The sequence below is a fragment of the Bacillus rossius genome (genome assembly GCF_032445375.1).
Source record: "Bacillus rossius redtenbacheri isolate Brsri chromosome 4 unlocalized genomic scaffold, Brsri_v3 Brsri_v3_scf4_2, whole genome shotgun sequence".
Classification (NCBI taxonomy): Eukaryota; Metazoa; Arthropoda; class Insecta; order Phasmatodea; family Bacillidae; genus Bacillus; species Bacillus rossius.
Genome location: NW_026962011.1, coordinates 33,633,091 through 33,656,069, shown reverse-complemented (window position 1 = coordinate 33,656,069; position 22,979 = coordinate 33,633,091). Strand labels below are relative to the sequence as shown.

At 36.0% G+C, this 22,979-nt stretch overlaps 2 protein-coding genes across 2 annotated transcripts in view; one reads left to right on the top strand and one right to left on the bottom strand.

The window, feature by feature from the left end:
* Positions 1 to 22,979, top strand: part of LOC134542435 (pyridoxal kinase) — a 45,560-nt gene that overhangs the window by 2,078 nt on the left and 20,503 nt on the right. The gene's annotated exons all lie outside the window — the stretch shown is intronic.
* On the bottom strand, positions 16,523 to 20,100 carry LOC134542436 (soma ferritin). Its single transcript, XM_063386673.1, has 3 exons — positions 19,778 to 20,100; positions 18,594 to 18,818; positions 16,523 to 18,101 (listed from the first exon to the last, which is right to left on the bottom strand). The coding sequence occupies exons 1-3, from the start codon at positions 19,880 to 19,882 to the stop codon at positions 17,919 to 17,921; spliced, it is 513 nt and encodes a 170-aa protein (XP_063242743.1). The 5' UTR covers positions 19,883 to 20,100; the 3' UTR covers positions 16,523 to 17,918.

Sequence of the window (22,979 nt, the reverse complement as noted above, 5' to 3'; positions counted from 1 at the left end):
TCAAAATAATTAAATGGAACGAGCGTAAAAACGCCAAAAGAAAGGGGCTACATAAATTGGCCACAAAGTCTTATTACAAATATGCAAAAAAAAAAATTGAAACAAAAAAACCATCAAAGTTGAATTTACAAAGGCAATATAAATTTAAGAAAATCATCTCCATGGCTTCTGCTTTAAGCAAAGAAGAATTACACAAGAATGTAATAATTACCATTAATGACGAACACAATAAATTAAGGATGCAGCATAAGCGTGCAATTCAGGGCACTGCTATAATAGCTATTCACACATTGTGTGGATTAATATGAACTCTAGATCAAACATTTTTCAAGAAACATTAGGGATCGTCCATTAATCACGTGAGGCTCGAAAAGGGGGGGGGGGGGGGAAATCACGAAATATCACAAGGGGGGGAGGGGGTGTAGAGAGATATCACGTGTATTTTTTTTTCTCGCCCGATTTCTACTAAACCGAAAAGCGATGCGTGACCTTGACTCGCCGTAGCCAGGCAACAATATCCCCGCCCGCCGCAACATGAACCACCCGGCTCGGCTTGCCAGTCGCTAGTAAGACCATTGAATATATATAATGTATAGAAGTCGCGAGCCCAGGTTAAATTTTCTGTCCGGTTTCTTAGAAGAATTGTTGTAGTTCCAAGCTCCGCCGCTGCGATCGCTTTCATCGCTGGGTATCGGCTGTATACGCCCCTGGCGGTATTTGGCAGAACTAAGTTAACCAGCCCAGTCGTGACATCATCCTTCACCCCCCCCCCCCCTTTTCGAAAATCCCAGACCAACGATTCAAATTACCCGGCAGGTCTTATCAACATCGTTAGGCGACCTTGAAGAGGAGCTTCCCTTACCGTCGTTTGAGAATGATGAAATCCCAAAAGAAGCTAGCCACGGAAATCACTGAATGATGGGATTCTGTACCCGAGTGAAGTGAAAATTAGCTATTAAAACTTTGTATTGGGCCAATAGTCAGTGTTACGTTCAAAATATGGTTTTATTTTAAAAGTAAAATACTTATTTAAACTATATTTCGCGTTTGTACAAATTTACTTTTAGATATTGGCAAGGAAAATCAACATACCTTAAACAACCTTCTCTTATTCAACGTTATCTATTAAGTAGTAAAAGGGGTAGATATTATTTAAAAAAAAAAAAAAATGTAACCCACTAAATCAGTATTGGCAAGATATATATAAATTCAATATTAAAATACGCACATTAAAATTTTTTGTAATTAACTTTTTTCGGTAATAAAAATTCAGGATGATTTTGGTTTAATTGGTTTACGTATATTGCTATATTTTCTAAATCACATAGAAAAGGGAAAACAGTGCATCAGTGAAAATTCAAAAATTTAGTTTAAGTAATACTAGCCATACCAAAAGATCAATATGCGAGATAAGAAATTTGGTAACTGCTCTACATTTCAAATAAAAATGCACTGGTTTCATGAATACTGAAATGTATGCGTAATAAGGCATATTATGTTATTATACTAAGCATGACTATAACTAAAAAAATTACAGTAATTTAAAACGATGGCAGTCTTAACATACAATAAGTGCGCGAGTCTTAGTTTATTTTTTAATTGGCTTCTTCGTCAGATGGAAAAGAGTTAAGATTTCATCAAGGAAAAATATATTCTCAAAGTCACTAAACCGGGAGATAGAAAATAAGGTAGGTACTTAATTTTAAATAAAAGTTAAAATAGACTTACGCTAAACCAATTAAAAATAAGTCGTAAAAATATTTTTATTTATTAAATATGTTCTATACTTGACAGTTCTTTATGTATAATTCTTCAAAAATCTTTGAAATTTAATACATATTTTCTTAAAATGGTAGAATATCAGCAATACCCGGAAATTACGTGAGCAAAGCCACGGGTTATTAGATACACTTTTATTATAAAATAAAAACAATTATGCATTTGTAGTTCACGAATGTGATATTTTGTTTATTGCTTCACAACATTCATTTGCCAGTCTCAAATTTCATTGTACCACTTGTCAGAAATGTCACCAAAAATGAGAGATAGTTTTTTTTTGACGAATTTCAATTACGAGGAAACCTTTCGCAAGACTTTTTTCTTCGCAGTAGTCACTGGGACACCATTAATTTAAATCCACTAAGATAATAAAATTGTGTGTATAATGATTTGTTTTTGTATATTTATATAACTTCCCAACCAATTTTTAATGATTTTCATGTGAATAAAAACTTGTAAAGCAATTTAATTAACTGTGTCATAATACTTCTGATTAGATGGAAATACTAACTTTTCATCAGTAATGTACGACGATAAAAATATTTATTATTGCAAAATAATATTCACTGTTCAAATGCAAATTTAAATAGATTATTCATACATGTTTCCTGCTAATTAATGGTTTAAAATAATAATTTTTTAATATAAAATCATTTTTCTCTTGTGTTAAAATGGGTTGCTAAAATGAGGAATTATAAATACCTATGTCACTTACTAAGTCCGTGCACAGATTTACACAAAACAGCAATGTAAATAATCTTTTTTGGTAGTTTCTAATTTTGTGCCCTGGATAACATGAATTTGGTTTAATTCATACCAAAGTGAATTTTTTGAACAACTTAAATTGATGTCATAAATAAATATTTATTTTATATTAAAAATCCACAAACAGTTTTTAAAATATAATATTTATCACGCCAGATGGAATAATAAACAAAAAATAGCTCTTATATGTTGTCTGTGTTTAAAGAATTGTATTATATTTCATGGAAATAATATTTACCTTTCGGTTATTAAAAGAAAATATATTTGTATTCAAAATACTTGCGCATCGTTTTTACGAGCATTCGCAATAGCACGCAAACAGCACACAGATAGCACACACGCACAGAGATAGCACAGAGCTTGATGCTACATTCACGCACAACACAACACAAAATAATACCGGAAGCATTCAAAAAAGTTTTTTAAATGTAAAACTCCCGTTCACAATTTTGGTCACTGAAGTTGGCATACGTGACGTTTGTTTAGATTCGTGTGTTGTTATTGTGGTACGGTTTTCGTTAAACCCAGAAATATTTTAAATATTTCAAAGTTAATGTACAAAACACAATGAGCATTCAAAAATATATATCACTGTTTATTTCAAATCCGGCTTCTTTAACACATTCAGACCCAGACTTCCAAGCATTTAATTTAGCTTCTTCATTTTTGTATCCTGCGGATCCCCTGTCATACAAAATATTTTTACTTTCTATTACAGCTATCAAAAAGCTATCAAATGTGCCTTCCATTTTTATGTTATCGCGTGTTTGAAAACAATAACAAACTACTCAAGTCAAGAGCACCAATACTTTCGTGACAATTTTTCTTTTATAAGCCCACTCGAGTAGTACTTAAACTGTTTGCTGATTGGCTACCACCATGGTCGCGCACAGAAAATAACCTAAAAGTTAAAAGTTAATGAACTTTCTGTGCGCCGATCCTGTGCTATTTTTCTGTGCGCGTGCTATTTGCCAATGTGGCAGCTCATATCTAATAGTGTATGTTGAACTTCTGTGCGTCTGTGCTGTTTGCTTGCTATTGCGAATGTAGCCCGGGCTTAACTTGTGTATCTAACCTCAAAGCAAGGAATATAAAGAGTGGGAACTCAATGCTATAACAAACACTCTTATTTTCTTTGGAGATCCGGGAAATGTGCGTTATTTATAAGCAACCTAACATAGTAAATCGTTAACTTTTCAGATCTATGTTGGCAAAATTGATTTTTTTTGTGGTCATTCGCTACTGGGAATATTCACCATATAACGTTTAAGATTATTTATTTTGAATAACGAAACAACCAAAACATTATGTAAAAATGCTTCATCTTATGTTAAAAAAATTATAAACTGCATAGCCACAAAGTATGACATCATACCATTAGTTTCTGTTACTAATAACAACACGTGCACGCGTTTGAACAGTCATCGCAGCCATAGTTGTTTCATAGCTACCAAAATCATTCAACGTTGTCAAGAATTATTCCAAATTATGTTTAGCCATTTTACTCAATGCGCCACTCCGTTAACACAACATTTTATAAATTCTGAACTACGAATGTCAGTGGGAATGTACACTATACTGTACATTCCAATCTGATACGCTTTAAGAAATTTCTGTAGTTTTCTTATTATTAAAACTTAATTTTTGATGTTGGCATCTTTTAACCGCACTTCTTTTTTTTTTTTTTTTTTTCGGTGGCCGTACTCCTCCAATTCAGTTGCGCCCGCCGGTATCTAAGCGCTCGGATTTCAACAAAAGGCACCGCCTCTCGATAGAGTGAAACAGAGAATTACGCGCACGACCTTGAAAAAAGCGACGCTACAGCGCTCTGGCGTGGAAGCTGGTAACTACGAGTACCCTCTTGTGGAAAGAAGAGCTGTCTAGCGGTGGAGCTAACAACTACCTCAGTTTTGGATCCGAAAATTGGAATAATAAATCCTATCCCCTCGCGACTTCTATAAGTTATATATATATATTCAATGGTAAGACTGTGATTTTGGCGCCGAATACATGCGTAAATCACATATAAGCCTTTCCTTTATTATTTTTATGCCAGTGAGAATAAACCTGCAACCTAAATGTGTGTCTGGACATTTTTATCACTGTGCTTAATTTTTCAGAATTAAATTAGATTATACCTAATTGAAAGATAATATTCCGAATTTTTTAAAAATATTTTGCACCAAAAAATACACGTGATTTATTGGGTGAGGGGGGGGGGGGGGGTGTTTGTCTGAATACTCACCACAAATCCCTAGGGGGGAGGCGGGGTCAAAAAGTTGCTAAAAAAACATCACGTGATTAATGGACGACCCCTTACGTGATGAGAAATATGGGTTCAAACCAAGGGCGTCGCCAGCCGATGGCCTAGGGGGAGCAAGTTGTGGGAAAAGTATGTTTTTTTTTTTTGCATTTGGCTACATTATTTTATATCTCTAAGGCTCTAGGGGGGGGGGCCATTGCCCCCCCTAAGCCCCCCCCCCTTCCCCGGGAAACCCTTGGTTTAAACCTCTAATTATGTAATTCTTCAGTTACTAACCACGTGGTAGAACAAAGATCGTGATCCACTCCAAGGAGAAAAAAGCAAACAAGGCAATAAACAGGTTAACCACTCATACACAATGCACCACTGTACAAAGAACAAACAATTTACTTATCTCTGGAACAAACAAGACTCGAACAGGTAAAAAATGCGAGCGAGTCTTTAAGTAGGTACTCGCCAGTGTTGTGTAAACACCTAACCTCGATAACGAGCTAATTAGTGTGTTCTCGTGTTGCAAATAAACTTATAATGCGAAGCCCGGACACGGAATTTTACGTAGAATTTTTTTATTAAATAATGCCAAGCGTGATAAATATACGAAGAGTAAGTAGGTACCTATTCATTCTAAGGAAAATTGGTTTCATTTATTTATTAAACCTAACTGTAATTCTGTATACCAAGATGGTATTTTTGATTTCTCAGGGCTTACCGAACGTGTCACATGTAAATGCTTCACTGTTTAACGTGTCATTTCCCCATGGACCGGAATTATCATCGCCTGCGTTTTTGAGGTTATATGTACTTCATTTGGCGTACTGAGGGTGAAATTTTAGTATACCTACGCACCAGAAATGCAATGAAATGAATGCACATCACACAACAGAAATTTAACGAGTTGAAAGACCAATGTGCATCAATGCAGAAACGTGACGTCTAACAAATCAATGAACGCCGGCTGCAAGTGTCGCGTTACGCACATTGTCCCGTTTCGCTGTGTCCCGTTACGCTCATTTTATATTGCTCTTTGCTAACCTGAACCTCCTAGCATTGCGACCGAGTCCGTGGCGTAATTCTGTTTTCATGCATTTCAATGTAACATTTTCATTGCTCTTTGCTAACCCGTTCCTCCTAGCATTGCTGCAGAGTCCGTGGCGCAAATATATTATTTTTGACTGCATCTTGGTGTTGGGCAGGGGCGTAGCCAGGGGGGGGGGTTTTAGGGGTTCAAACCCCCCCCCCCCCCTTAGCACCAAATCATTAATTAATTTCTTATTCATCACTCAAACAAATTTCATATTAAAATTAATAAAATTTTTACCATTACAATATTTAAATTTAAGTACTGAAAACTGCTAAAATAGCACTACTTTACACCTTAAAATCCAAATTTTCCCGGCGGAGGACCCCCGGACTCCCCGCTGTAATACGGGGGGGGGGGGGGGGGGGGCGGCATGCTTCTTAACACCCCCCATACACAAATCCTGGCTACGCCACTGGTGTTGGGTAAGCCATTTTCCTTCACATCATCCTTGAAACACTCCCATTCGTTTCCTACTTTTCCTATCATCGTCCTATCCTTAACAGAATAACACAGATAGGAAGAAGTTAAATAGCAAACATGTATAAAAGTTATAGTTAAAATAATCTCTTCGTTAAAGTAATAAACATATTTGAATTAATGAGTGCAAATAAAAGTAAATTTAACTTATCAATTAAATTGTAGATTTCATTTCACTCCTCCTTTGTATCCATACAAAATAAAGATAATTCAATAAAAATGATTCAATTTTATTCATAAAAGTATGCAATCGTGTCATCAATGTTTTGTTATGACGTCACGTTAGACTATCGTCCGTAAACCGACTTTATAGACAACCAATTTTTTCGTGCGTGCAGCAGGCGTTCATCGATTTATTAGACGTTGCTCAAAAAGAAAAGAAAAATTCTTTATGATCAGCTGAAGGGCCCAAACTCATCACTGGATCCACCACTGTTAGACCTCCAAACAGTATATTGGTTCCCCTCTTCCTGCCAGCCTGCATAATGTCAAAGCCAAACGCAGCCAGCACTGCAGTCGGATGGCGTTTACTAGCACCGCGACACAGCCGCCAACCAGTCTATTGTATTCATCCATCAGCACAGATAAGAAAAGTTTCCACACCCAAACATGTGACGAGATTAAAACGAAGTTGTTGAACTGTCTCTAAAGCTCGCCGATATATTCCGAACTCAAAATATGCCTTTGTTTGATACCCTAAAGACTACGACTTCTCAGTAGATTTTCAAGTTGATATTCGACATTTCCAACTAATCCATCTGCTAATCACAGTTGGATCCCTGCCTAAGCAACGCACAGTAATTTCAGATGGTCCCTGCATCTGTGCCCAAACGACATGCATAATGCAGCACGAATCATTATTTGCATTCCAAGTGAGCAAAATTAAAAGTGCATGTTAAATTTATATGTTTATACTGAAAGAAAAAAAACACAAGAAGAAATATATGATATTTTATTTTATAAAATAATATATACATTGCTCTTGGAAATAAGAGAGCATTTTACAATCTAAAGATGTGAGTTTAACAACAGACTAGAACCTCTACCAGTAATTGTTGAACAAATTATGTGCAATGCTGTACATACTAACATGTAATGTGCACAAACTACAACTTAACAAAACATTGTTGCCGTAATCATGACCACAATATGATGTCCACCACAACTGGAATCTAACTTCCTACTTCCACAGAACATGGCACCATTCGTTTCAGCAAAAATTCCCTTGGTACCTCAAATTGTCACAGTAATGAATGACTTCATAGACAACAAACAAATGCAAATGATATCACAGTATATAAAAAAAGTATAGGAACTTACAAAATGGAAAATATTCACAGCATAATTGTATACAGCAAAATTATTTGCATCACCCAGCAAGTATCGAAACTAAAAAGTTAACCCTACAACACAGTTCATTATTTTAAAGTTGTTCACCTCATCTGAAACTGCCTACAGGCTTAAACAGGCATTTCAGCAGAAAGGACAAGTTCCTTCAAACATTAAACATAACCACAGCTGTTACAATCCCGGTTAAATTTAACAAATAAAAGAACTGAATATCTAATATTAGATTAAATTTTTATTTCAAATAAAAAAATAAGAACATAATAAAATAAATATTATCATCTCAAAAACCATATTTTAAATAATCAAAAATTTTAATTCTATTTACGTTATCACAAACACAAACCATATTATTAAATATATCTAAATTTTATACAAATATATATATAAATAAATATAAAATACTAAAACTGCATAACAAATAACTTATATAATAATTTAAAGGAAAATACAAATCTATGTATTCCATAAAAATTGTAATGCACCCAAATACACCCTTCAGTGCAATTATAAATTGTGACATATTTATTTCATCCTCCTGGCAAAGGCAACACAAGAAACCGAGTAACTACGAGATAACTCATCTAGGATACCCAGCTTGAGAATTGGGCACCAATATGATACAAGGAAGCAGCGGCTACTAATAACAAAATGACCAGAATATCTCGCAGCAAGCCAATTAAAAAACCTTTTTCAGCACAGCCTATAGTGTAGATAAGATTTCGAAGTACCTATTTATTTTGGAAATTTTTTTAAATTTCTATTAACTTCCCGAAAATTTTAAGAACATAATGAAGCCTACAGAACATCCTATATGTTAACCAATATTCAAAAAGGTTGGTTGAACATTTTTTCATATTACATGCAGTGAATATATTTTGAATTTTTTTAACTTAATGCATCCAGCACTGAATGTCTTAATGAATTTCATATTATGTCTAATAAGGTAACAATGCAATTAATTTTTGACCTCCAAACCCTTTTTCATCCCTTGCACTAATACGTGGTTTTAGGAAAAGAATTAAGGTAATATTAAAATGGTTATTAATAAATTCTGGTGAATTTGATACTAAGTTTTTTTTAATCTAACCCGTGTTTTTACGGTAATAGTTTCATCAAAAATTGTTTCAGCCAAAGTTTTTAGATAAAAGTTTAAAAGTTTTACATAAAATTGTAATGGATATGATAGTTTATGTATTAAAAATAGTAATGACATTTTGTCTTTATACCCTAATTTCCACCCCTTGCAATAATGATTTGTAACATAAAATTGACTTTAGACAAAAGCTTTCAACAATATTGAAAAAGTTAAACAAAATTAAACATTAATTCAATAGAGTACATTGTAGGGAAATGTTATTTATTTTATTATTCGAAACAGTTTTTTTTCAACCTCTTGCAGTAATGGTTCGTATTATCAAAAATTGTTTCAAACAAACATTTTAGCTATAAGTTATAAGATTTACAAATAATTTTATTGGATAGGGAGTTATATATTTTTTGTCATTCAACCCGTTTATTCCACCCCTTGCAGTCATGGTAGATTGTATAAAAATTGTTTCAAACAAAAGTTGTAATTCCAAGTTTTACAATAAATTAGAACGAATTTGATAGTGCACATAGTACGAAAATTATGAATTTTTTTTAATCAACCCTTTCTATTTTCAATTCTCTGGAGCAATGATTCATATATTCAAAAATTGTTTTAAAAAAATTCTGATATTTATATGTTTTAAAAAACAATTTGAATGGATTTAGTAGTGTGCATATTAAGGGAGTTAAGAATATGTAGTCTTTCAACTCCATTTATTTTCCACCCCTTGCAGCAATGATTGGTCATACAAAAATTTATTTCGGACGAAAGTTGTAGGTTATAATTTTAGGTTTTACAGTAAAAAATAATGGATTTAATAATGTACAAGGTACAGATTTTGTGATTTTTTTTTCATTTCTATCAATTTTTTTAACCCATTGTAGCAATGGTTTGTCTTATAAAAAAATTGTTTCAAATAAAAGTTTTAGATAAAAATTATAAGATTTATTAACACTTTGAACTAATTAAATGGTGTGCTTATGAACATACATGATTTTTTTTTGTCCTCTAACCCTTGTTTTCTCTAACCTCTTTCAGTAATGGTTGCTCGTATCAAAAACATTTTACCCAAAGTTTTTTTGTATTACTCCGAGTTATAATACAATTAAATGCATGTAATATTCAAGAGCAATTTTACCGTTTTTCAAAAACCTCCCCCATTTCTACCCCTTTGGTCGGATATTGCCCATTAACAAACTCGGCCAAGATTTTCAGTGTTTGTATTTTATGTATCAGTTTGGAAGTGATATGTGAAAAATTATGGCAGTTATATCTAAAAATGCTATAATAATACATATGTAAAAACTTTTGAGTTGATGGTTTTGGGGTCTAAGGACCATGAAACAAAAAAAAAAAAAACCTATGTAAAAATTTTCCGGAAGTCGCAGCTTGGTAACAGCTACAATAGGTAGCATTTCTTCGAAATCTACCTAAAAGAACGGACTACACTCAGAGAAGCGCTCAGTGGATGTAGTGTTCGAGGAAAACTACAAAACAGCCATCAAGCAGAATATATTTCTTCACCTTGGTTGGAACATGGTTGTCTTGCATTGAGAACAAACACATTCCCATCACTACTGCACAGCAATGGGCACATACCTTGTCACCACAACAACTTGCCACAAAACTTCAGCAATGGCAATGAGGGATGAAATGTAACCTTTTTTTCTATAAAGATTACACCAAGCTTCATTAAGCGGGATATTTTATTCCAAAACTGCCCTCCCAGTAACACCAATTTTGTACCCTGTCTACATTTATCCCTTCAAACAGAAAGACAATATACTGTGTATTTACATTCTACAATCAAAACATTGCCTACTTTCAGCATCATGGACTCAAAATCAAAATAACAAAACCATGCACTGTTTAAGCTTAATGAATAGAGTCAATCAAAGTATTAAGTATTACTAGCAATCAAAATGTTGACTGACTCCGCAAAGGTGAATTCGTAAAAGTCAACTTTAGTTTAGACTGAAGAATATGTCAATCCTGATCCTAATGAAAATACTTTTCTGCTACAGTGCCTAATTATTGTTTTCTATCCTGTAGCTAAGTGAAAGTAAATAGTAGCATTTCTTACCATTTCACCCAGATAACAGAGCTAGCAAATATTTACTTGTTTTTAAGAACACTTTAAATGTAAAATCAGGTAGAAATAGAAATATGTAGTTAATTTAAAGAATAAATCCTATGATAACCATTTAACAAGATGGTAAAAGTTCTGCATCACATATCCATATTTATCCCTTGATCCTAATGACATGATCCTGTATACATTGATCCTGTGGTACATAATGCTTGCCGTTTTAATTTAGTATGTCAAAAGACACTGGACATGATAAAAACTTAAGTAATAACAATGAATTATGATTATAAGTAGACTGTGAAAATAAATAGTTCCACAAGACATGACATAATATGTTTGTATTCCAATAGTTGAGTACTTGTTTGGTCCGAATCTTTCAACGTACTAAATAGAAACAGCAAGCATCATATACCACAGGATCAATACATACAGGAAAATGCCATCAGGATCAAGGGATAAACTTGGATAAGTGATATGAAACAATTATCATTAAGTTTACTATTCTAAAAAATAATAATAATAATTTTAAGAATTAAGTAACTATGATAATTAAATTGACCATGATAAAAAATAAATTGGCTTAATGTGTCGACATTGGGGCTATTAGAGACAATCCTTATGTCCTCTCTTAACTTCCATGCATTATTTTAATATTTTAATGGTACTAAACCCAAAGGCACGGACTATTACACAATGTTTTCATCACTATACAGTCGTTGTTATTGCATTTACGTATGTCAATAGTCAGAAAAATAACATTTAAAAGCCAGCATAAACTTAAAAAAAATTACTTTGGGTAATTTTTTTACTTTTATTTTGATACTGCTTAAAAAACTTTATCCTTACTTTAGGTACTTACCAAACTAATTTAAATACAGTAATATTAAATGTGATGGTATAAACACTAAATACAGAGTATTCAGAGGGATTATACCTAGCCATCTTTTATTTTTTAACAATTGCCACAGCTTGCAGTACAGATATATAACTTAACGTCATGGCTCGTCAAACCATAGCACGCAGATCTGAACTCTAGGTGAAGTCGGCACTCATGGCCTAGTGCGACCGTTAGGTCAACTAGAGATGCTCATGTAAACCAATGAGTGACTTCCTCCTGGTGTTTATTGCTGGAACCTGTTTATTAATACCTGACAACAGCTTGAGAAAGATTCACAACAGTTTCTTTACACATTTTTATGACAATAATTAAGACAGATATTTGAAAACAGATATCAAACAAATATAGAATCCATTATGCAAGGGAATGTTCCCCTTAAGGGGATTGGTGCACCAGCATCGTATTAAAAAAAACAATATATTTGTTGATGATTCAGCTGCTAGAGAAGATTTGAACCATTCTGGTGTAAAATTTATTTATTTATTTTTTATTTTAATTAAATTATTGCTGATTTTCGGGAATTTTTTAAATTCAAGCTTTATTAATAAACTATACAGAATTCAGTGGTAAAACTTTCGCAGATAAATTTTCAGACACGGGAGATATGACTGTGACCATTATTTTATCTGTAATCATTATTAATTTAACGTATTTACAATTTGAATTTTAATAAATGAGCTGCTACGAAATTGCGTGATATTCATTTGCGAATTTAATAACATTCGCGTTTTCATTTGTAATTCAAACGCCAACATATCTGTCGGCTGAATGATTGACTTCATTTTAGTCTTTAGCTTATTGCAGTCGGACCTAAAGTAAAAATGTAGCTGTAGAAGTTTGAGCAGCGTGCAAGCTCGGATACGAGAATTTATGGAGCGCGCTGGACAGTAGTGACACCTTGCGACAGTTTCCCCAACTGTTTGCAGCCAGTGTTTTCTCTCGTTCCCACCCAGCCACAGCTGTCTGCTGTTTACGAAGGGGAGACGGGATTTCGCGCGAAACTGATATGAAGGTGAACGTATTCATTTTCAGTAGATAAGAGAACGTGTTTGGTCTATCTCGGCGTATAATTGAATGGTTATACCCTGTTATTATTTATAACAGTGATTTAGCCAGATGTTTTTTGTTGCAAGCGTGAGATTTATTCAGGAATAAAATGCCGAAGAAACCTCCACCAAGCAGAGTACACAAAAGAACAAAACTATCGAAAGCCATTAGAGCGCTTAGAAAAAAGAATAAAGAAAGATAAGAGATTATTTTATTATAGCTTTTTTAACATACATTTATTTTTCAGAGTTGCGAATGTACAACGCAATGGACGCGATGCGACAACAAAAAGATGTGTAAAATTGTAAACATGCTTTTTTTTTTCAGCAATGCGTGAACCATTCATAAACTATACTCAACATGTATCCGTATAATTACGTTTGAATTTTTTTTATGACAGGCATCAATGTTAAAAAGTTTATTAAGCCACAATAGACTTTTTTTCAGAAAAATGAGTGTAGCAGAAAACACTCAACATAGTCTCACACAAAATCAGTTTACATGAATGCAGTTTTAAGAAGTAAGCTACGTAAATAATAGTTAAACATTATTTAATATCTGCTGGTAACGTTTCCAAAGTATCAGCTTCGCCTTCATTCACGAACAATATTCGTGGCCTTATTTATTTATTTTGCTGGCGTTTCGTTGGTGACTGTTAGGACTGCAAAATTAGTAAACATTTTTCACCCTATCCTGAGTTAAATCTAAGTGTGCGCGGTTAGATGAGGACCTAGATGTGTCTCATGCTTACGCCTTTACACTCTACTCATGCGGGTATTAACCATGCGCGTAAGGGCGCGTTGCCAATGACCTGTACGATAGTCTCAACAATCCTCTACGGACTCGAAAAATGTCACCTGCTCATTGGCTACTTGACTTGTGACAACTGTTTGTTGTAATGCCTGTGATTCATCGTTGATTTTGTTGAGGAGTTTTCAGTGATTCAGATCCTCCCATTTAACTGTAGCCGAATTGAAGAAGCAGTACAAATGTTACATGCTTGAATTCATAGCGAATGGAAACCACAAATATTTACTGATGTAGTGGTTGGTAAAAAAAAAATATTATTCGTATCGCGTCCATCGCTTCGCGCCATGTTGGCTCCTATATTATTATGGGTTTACAAAATATAACGATTCATTTACGACACTTAAGATAAGGTGTGTAGGATTTTAAGAATTCACTTGAATTAATATTTAAGAACATATTTCAGGATAACTTGTGAAGACGCTCGTACAGACGGCACCGGTTGTGATGAGTCATTGTTACCAGAGCAGGTGTACACGAAGTGGCATGTGAAACCTCAACACAACTCGAAAATCAGTACCGTAAACCGGGGTAACTTTGGGACTGGGGGTGTAAATTTGGGACAGTGAGTAATTTCTGGCTTTAGGATTTCTTGTCAAGGCAATGTATTTAGAAGTGGCACGCAATCATCGCTTCTATATTCGCTGGTATGTGCTACTATCTCATGGCATTTATTTGAAGCTGTAGTTGTACTGGTGGGACAGAGGCAGTGGATTTGTTTTCAACCACATGTTGTTAATATTTTTGTTTTTGTGTAAACTTTCGTACGCACTTTAAAAACGGCAAATACTTCACGAAAGACAGGTATGTATTTGAAGAAGTACAAGCCTTGACATCCATTTAATGTGATGCTAATGTTTTTGATACTTGCATTTTATTTTATAACCTCAAAATAGTAAATTTTCATCACTTGGTGGGGTAACTTTGGGTCTGTCCCAAAGTTGCCCCAAAGTTGGCGTAATATGTTTTACTGCATTTTTTCTTCATATTTTTCAGAATAAAGCGACCAACCATGCCAATAAATCCCGAACGTGCTCTTGGTACACGGCCATATAAAAATTACACAGAGGAAAACTTGAATGAAGCCTTGCAAGCTGTACGGAACAAAACATTGTCGATTCGCAAAGCTTCAACAAAATATGGTATTCCAAAAAACACTTTGCACCTAAAAAACCAGGAAAAGCATTTTAAAGCTGTCGACCGAGCTCCTGTTTTCACAAATGAAGAGTAGGTAATTGCAATTTAAGTCACATTGTAGGCGTGTCTAACTATGGATTTCCTGTGGATATGTTTGACCTTCGATGTGTTGTCAAGTCCTACCTGGACCGCTGTGGAAGAAAGGAGCTACGATTTTAAAACAATTTACCAGGAAATGATTGGGCGGAAGGGTTCATGCGACGGCACAAAGCAATATTAACTCAGAGAACAGCAAAATAATTTCTTACTCTAGAGCAGCAACAGAAGAAAAGGTTGTGAATAAGTTTTTTGATAATTTGTAAAAGGAGCTGATAGGAATTCCAAAAGTGAATATTTGGAATTACGACGAAATAAATCTTGTAGACAATTCTGGAACCAGAAAAATCATCACGAAGAGGGGAATTAAGTACCCTGAGAGCAGGGGTGCAACAATTAAATTTCCAAAGGAGGGGGCAATATAACTTTTTATAAAGAATCATCGATCCCCCGTATTGAAGCGGGGGGTCCAGGGGTCCTCCCCCGGGAAAATTTGTATTTCAAGGTGGAAAATGGTGCTATTTAAGCAGTTTTATTATCTAAAAATTGATTACACAGCACTTTCTTTGCCCCCGTTTTCCCCCACTTCAAGGTTTCAGGGGGGGGGGGGGGGGGGGCAAATACCCTTGCCTCCCCCTGTTGTTGCGCTCCTGCCTGGGAGGATACAACATTTGTCTAAAGCGTGCACATCTATAATTGTTTGTGGAAATGCAGCAGGGGATGTAGCACCACCTAATGTAAACTATAAGGCGGAGAAGATTTGGACAACTTGGACTGAAAACGGACCCTCGGGTACTCGATACAATAGAACTAAATCTGGTTGGTTTGATGGGCATGCTTTTGAAGACTGGTTTACATCTTTAATGTTGCCTGTTCTAAACTACCAGGAAGGTATGGTAATTCCAGACTGAATTTTACTCTGAAATAATAAAAGTTCCCTAACTACAAGTGATTTTTGCTGCAAACGTAGATCAAAATCTTCCAGGATGCGATTTGCTTAGGTAAAAATGTTAGTATGATCGACTCTTTAATTTCTAAATTATAAATAAATAACAACAATAGAACATCCCAGAAAGTTGTGATAAACTGACGATATTGCGCGAGTAGCAGACCCGTACGTGACTACAGAGAAAGGCTATTTTCCTCGACCGTTAAGATTTCTGGGACGAACACCCTCTCACAGCTAGGGTCATAAAATACGGTCAAACTCTTGCAAAAACATCCACCACCGCTCTTTGCCACTAGCAATTTAACGAAGTCAGCTAGGCGCAGCACTCCAATAAATTAACCTAGAAAAAAAACACTAAATATGTAATTCTATCAATACATTTTACAACACAACTTATGTTTTATTTATTTTCTGGAAAAAATAATATTATCATACGAATTATGTTATAAAAGTGACAAAACTCAATAAGTAAATTTACGGTGTATCTTTTTTTCAATTGTTATGAAGTAAACTAATTTTATACAATTAAATATATATTTTTATACTATAGGCTACATTAAAATTTTGCATAGTTCTGATCGAAAATAATATAATGTATTAGAAATAAAAAATAATTATATTTTTTGGTATTAAAATAATTTTTAATAATAAAATTTTTGTAACAAAATACGAACACACATATATAAAACTAGAGGTCCTCTAGAATTTTTATGTACAAGTTCCAAGCAGAAATTGTTTAGCTATTGTTAATTTTATTGTATCAAAAATCATTCATATAAGAAAAAATAATATGTATATCTCAATAGATGTAACATGAATACACCCTATCATATGCATTAAATATATTTTAAGTATTCCTTAAATAAGACCAAGTTTATTGAGTGTCGCAGAACGCAGCGTGTTTCAAAGCACGCCGGCCGTGAAAGATCAGTACGGCCGCAGTACACTGCAACGCTCAGGCAGCTTTAATGAGGCAACTAATTATGCTAGACTCTTTATAAATATACTATCTTAAAGCTAAAAGTATAATTATAAACATTTATTTAGACATTTTATCGCATTGGGCTCTTCAAATCGGCGTAAATCGTATTTTTATCTGGGTGGCAAAGATTAAAAAAATATGTCGTGAATTAATCTCTTTATATCATATCTTAAATATTAAAAATTTCATTTTTTCTTACATTAATGGGTGAATTACAGTTTCTCGATTATTTTGGTAAGTTTACGGACAGTCAAAATTAAAAACTGTATAAATGGGTAGCATTTCAATGTTTTTAATTTGCTGTCACCTAGGACTTAAATGCAAATTTTCGGTTATAACGCACAAGGTCTACAGCGGTAAACTTTCGGTATGTTATTAAGCACAGTCAACTCTACCAGAGTACAAAAATCTGGAGTAAAACGAAAGTCTACACGGGGAAGGGCGGCTACCTGATCCGAGAATGAAGGATAGGGCGAGATGGGAAGCGAAGATAAGAGCTGGTTATCGCGGTTCTCTTTCCTTCCGTGTTGGAGAGAGAGAGAGAGAGAGAGAGAGAGAAAGGCGATATTGTGGAAGACCTTCGAAAGATTCCCGCTAGATGGCAGGCCTCAGAGCTGCAACATTCGACAACCTCCCCTCACAGAAGCTCTCTCGCCACTAACTTGCCAAATCTCACCCGCTAGCTTATATACGTGCTGGCTGGCCTTACAGTAGTAATAAACAAGCATTTATGAAATACTTAAGCTCATTTCCAACAAATTATGACGAATGACTGTTTTTTGTCCTGCACCAATCCCCTTAAATAACAAAAATTACTTCTATAGAAAACACTACAAATAATAAAATTATTTTTCAAAAGTATTTTACATTTAATTAAAATGAGAAATATTTCATGATTAAAGATCTAAAAAAATCAAACAAAATTTAATATAACTCTATATAAAGTATATTACCTACATTAATACTGAAAATTTGAGATCACGCCAGATTGTCGAATGACAGCAGAATCTGAACCTAAAGCATGCAGCACAGCCGCTAATATGAGAAATTCTTCATTCTAAAACTTTGACTGAAAGGATTTAGACCCAGCGAGCTGGACTTCACCGCCTCATTCGAGCTCCTTGTCGAACACGAAGATGCCCAAGCCTTCGCCCACGCGCCGGATGTTGGTAAGGTGGTCTGCTATCTGCTTGATGGAGTCCACTTGCTCCTGCAGGTACTCCGTCTCCAGAAAGTCGCACAGGTTGGCGTCGTCCTTCTCCGTCGCTATCTTGTGCATGGACAGCAGGCTCTGTAACCCCCATCACCGCTACCATGCCTTCACGCTCATCTCAACACTTGTAAAACAAACCTTCCTTCTGTGAACATCTCATCCCGCGAGGTCATTAAAGACAATGAGAGGTGATGGAGATGATGTATCACTGAAAGAGTGAATGGGTGGGGGAAACAGGAGTACCAAGAGAAAACCACAGGTTCACAGCAATGTTCACAACATTTCCATTGTGAAAAATTAGTGTGTGACTCAGTTGGGACTCAAACTGAGATCACCTTAGTGGGAGATGAGTGACCTGAGCTCAATTAAAGCCTGAATTATATTGAGTTTACTAACTAATCACCTGTGACTCCAATCATTCGTCACTAACACACTCAATGCAAATCATTGACATGCAACTCTCTGCTCCCTTTGCTCCAGTATCAGGTTAGGTAGTCTACTTTCCTCGCTACTCACTTGCCATTGATTGGCTGTTGGAGACACAATAATTAGACATAAACATCCACTCACGTCGTTGACGGACTTCTCGAGCTCGAGAGCCGCCGTCATGGCGTCCTCGGCAGTGCCCCACTCGTCCCTGTCTGGGGCCTTCACATCCTTCAGCAGGATGCGGCCGCCGCGCTTGTTCATGTACTTCATGAGCTTGATCGCATGCTCTCGTTCATCCACCGACTGCTTCTCAAAGAACTTCCGCAGGCCATGGAGCGCCACATCGTCGCGGTCAAAGTAGTAAGCCTACAAAATGTTTCAACAATCATGCACCCACTGAAAAACTGCATGAAAAAGGCAGAGTTCACAGTTTAAAAAATAAAATAATTATATAGAACATAGGTAGTGTCTCAAATCAATTTAATGTGGTTCTCGGCAACCTCCGTTAAGCATAATCTTAGATAGCACGGATATAATTTTAAAAAAAAAAAGCACCCTTATTTTCAGTTGGCCCAATGGTATAATTATTGGGGTGTTTTTTTCTGTTTTCTTTGGTGTAGATTTTTTTACGTCACTCCATGATTCACATAACCAGTAGATGACATCTTTGACTAATTTTTTTTAATCTTTCAACAACATTTTATCGGTCCTCAAACAAATCTTTCCACAAACTTTCCCAGTATGGTACCTACTTTAGATCAGCTGTGATGATATGGAACCTCTATTAATTGAGGGCTCGGTTAGTTGAGACACTACTGTAATTAAAATATGACTTCCATGATTATGTTACATTTTGACTTATAACTACTAAGTACCTGGAAATCAATAAAGTTCAAATTATCGTCTTTGTGAACGTTACATATGTTCTAGCATTAGGAATAACGTTTACCAATCAAAGACAATGTGCGCAGGAGCTGTAAAAAAAACAACTCAATTCAGTAATTATTTTTATGTACAGCAACGTTTGCGAGAAAAAAAACATTTTAAAATGGGGTTTTTAAGTTATTCTCATTCCTTTTCTTACGAGATTATTACAACATTCTTCAATATAAGTATGTATATCTTGTTAAATTCTTCAAAGATTATTTTCTACACATAAACTAGAACGTTTCGTGAGTGAAAGGTTAGTTAGGTTAGTTCAGCTAAATTTAACTTAACCCCACTGTATAACAATGCGTAATGTTAGATTAGGTTACTGACATTAAAATACTTCCAATTATAGCCTTGACAAACCTAAACAACTATTCAGTATTCATTGTACATACCATAGACAAATAAACGTAGCTTGCGTACAATTCCATATTTATTTGAGAATTTATTGCCACTTCGCATTCTTCGGAAAAGTTTTGACGTACTTGACTGTTCGCCATTTTTATAGGATATTGTGAAACTTTAATTTAAAATAGAGTTCTTAGTACTATGTAATATATATGAAATGAAACCATTAATTGCATATATAAATCTTTATATAAATATACTGACTTATTTTTACTTGAACACCATACTAACTCCGCAGCAGTCAAATGCCACTCCGACTCCAGTAAATTCGATTTACACTTTTCTCTCTCATGGCCACGTATACGTAATACAGCCATGCAATAGTTACAACAATGTGAATTACACCCAAAGAGCATGTAGATAGTGATTACAGCCAGGAAAAACACATGACATCGACAAATCCTTGACTTCTATACATGTGGCTGTCATTTGCTTACGATTTTTCATCTAGTCAAAATCAGATGTTGAAATTGATTTCAAGGGAGGGTTCCTGGAAACGTGACTGGAGACAGCACTGATTAAATGAAAAAGGAAAACAGTGAAACTGTGTTGTTTTATAGCACTAAAATATCCTTTAAATGGTGCTACTACAACACACAGCCCGTTGCGTTTCAGTGCCGGAGCATTGACATGCATGAGTGTTATGGTTACGACTATGGTAGGTAGGTGGATTTAAATGTCCAGGGGCGATACAGTGCGAATGTTCGTGGGTGGTGATACGAGGTTACAATTTCATTGGTACTTTAAGTCCATGACGTAGTACAAGGCAAATGCTCTAGGACGACAAAACACATGTAACGAACGCTGGGCTGCAGGTAAACACTCAAAACATGAATAAGTAAAAAATTAGGCCTTGGAAGTGTCAGCCCAGAAAACAAAACAAACAACACTAATTATTAGGGATGGGGAATATTTACTGTACCGGTGACTTTGTCACGGCGACTGCAATGTCACGTGTCATGGTGGTGACTTTAGCTATAAGTAACAGGGCAAATGTCACGTCTCTTCGTGCTTGTGGCTGCGATGCGTGTCACGGGTCACGTGTCGCTACGAGTGTGTCATCGCGGTGCGAGTCGTTGCGGCGTGGGTCGCAGGTCGCTAAGAGTACCGGCGCGGTTGGCATGTCACGGGTCATGTGTCACTGCAGAGCGTGTCACTGACGCAAGTCGCTGCGGGCGTGTCACTGCGGTGCGAGTCACAGGTCCCTAAGAGTAACGGCGCCGGGAAATTAATGGTGACTTGCCGCAGCAGCAACAACACGTGACACACGAGTACTTTCTCGGCGAGGTATGCGACACTGGTGTGTCTAGTTACTCTGTTCAAAATCATTAGATGATTCACAAATTTTGTGAATCTGAACTAAATGTTATTGTCCAAATTAAAAAAAAAAAGCCAAACAAACACTGTTAATTCGGTGAAGTAGGATATTGCCAAGTTTTCGTGTTTTGCGTATTATTAAAAAATGTGATGATTAATGTTATATTTTAATAAAAAATATTTTATTTAAAAATATTAATAAATAATATAGAAGATCTTTATTTCATGCGTAAAAATGCATAGTTAATAATTCCAATAAACTATGAACTAATTTGGTTTATCAATGATTACATGTTGTATGTCACATATATAAAAATATACAATTATTAGGAGATTATGTTACACTATATTTATTAATAAAAAAACTCCGGTTTTACATTTTAGCACCAAGGTCACTAACAGTGACAATGTCACGGTGACTTGACCCTGTGACTTTCATGTCACTGGTCACGGCATGTCACAGGAACAAAATTTGTCACTGCTCCCATCACTACTAATTATCACAGAGGCGCCCAGACATCGTACAAAGGAATTTACTTATAACCTACTAGCAACTCTAGGAGACTATGTGGATCGGGGGTGAGTAATCAAGAAATAACAATAATGCTGGTTTGATTGATATAACTGCCCTTTAACTAAAATAATTTACTTAGCTCTTTCTTTTCTTTTATCTTCATCTTTTAGGTACACATGTATTAAAATATATTAATTACAAAACAGAAGGGAGCCCCGGGGCAACAAAATACATATAAAGGTAAAACAACCTGACGTCGACCCAGGTGTCGACCCAGCTCTCACAGCCCGTTATGCCGCACCAACGCCTTCTCCTGCCCTGAGTTGCGTGTGCGACGACAGTGTTGTGCGGCTTGAGCAGGGGGGGGGGGAGGAAGTGAAAATTAATGTAAATACTTAATAACCGGACGGGACGAATAGTTGTATATATTTTTTAACATTACTTATTGTAACTTGTGTATTTTATTATTTGAAGGGTCGTGTTTTCTTTATTGTAAATAGTTTATTATATTGTATGAAATGTTATGTAGAATAAGTTCTCACGTGTTCACCGGGCGCCAAAGCCGTGGCTTCCGCCTGTGACCAATCCGCGTGTTCCGCGGGCTCGCGAGGAGGGGTGGGACGCGGGCGCTGGGTCGCGCGAGGCGGGGAGGGAGTCAGTCGGCCGCTGGGCGCTGGAGACAGCGGACGTGTCTGCGGCATCGCTCCAAGACGGTGAGAACGGGCGCGGTGTCTCGCGGGAGTTCAGGCCTTGCCGAGAGGAAGTAATTCCTACCTTTCAGTCGTGTTGTCATTTAGGCGAGTGTGTCACCGAGTCATTTAGTCGCGGTGTGCAGTCAGTCACTTCTCTCGCGTGCGTGTTTTCTCTGGTGGTTTACGAGTCACGGAGTTCTATTTGCGGACTGGATTTTCGCCATCGTTTGCACGGTAATTTACGGGCCCTCCCGGGCACCGTGTTGTCTGGTCAGTCATTCAGCTTAGGGGGCGAGTCATATAGAGTTCAAGTCTTAGCGACGCGGGTATTGCTCGTCACGAACGGGGCATCACGTATTTTTCCCATACAGTAACAGTGCGCGGAACCGGGCTTCGCCCTACAGGATCAGTCACAGGCGGGAATGCGGCAGCCCCTTGTAAAGGGTTTGATTTACCGTATTTAAAGAACCTGGAAACTGTCTTTGAGTGTGTCAATTGCTATTCTGGTGACTAAGTACCTTGGCCACGTGGCCCGAACCCCTCTCTACCGAACACTGAGTAGCCGGCAAAATACTATCATTCAGGGGCTAGTCGGCCAGGCGACGACAAACCATATCTCTTAAACTTGACCCTGGTTTTACATGAGCTCACAGGCTCAAAAGAAAG

Bases quoted from the DNA above. Each gene is read 5' to 3' on its own strand.
- LOC134542436 (XM_063386673.1), bottom strand. From the start codon at position 19,882: ATGGCGAACAGTCAAGTACGTCAAAACTTTTCCGAAGAATGCGAAGTG. The intron at 18,819-19,777 runs GTATGTACAATG...AACATTTTGTAG, and splicing joins GCTACGTTTATTTGTCTATG to GCTTACTACTTTGACCGCGA. The intron at 18,102-18,593 runs GTGAGTGGATGT...TGGGGGTTACAG, and splicing joins TCGAGAAGTCCGTCAACGAC to AGCCTGCTGTCCATGCACAA.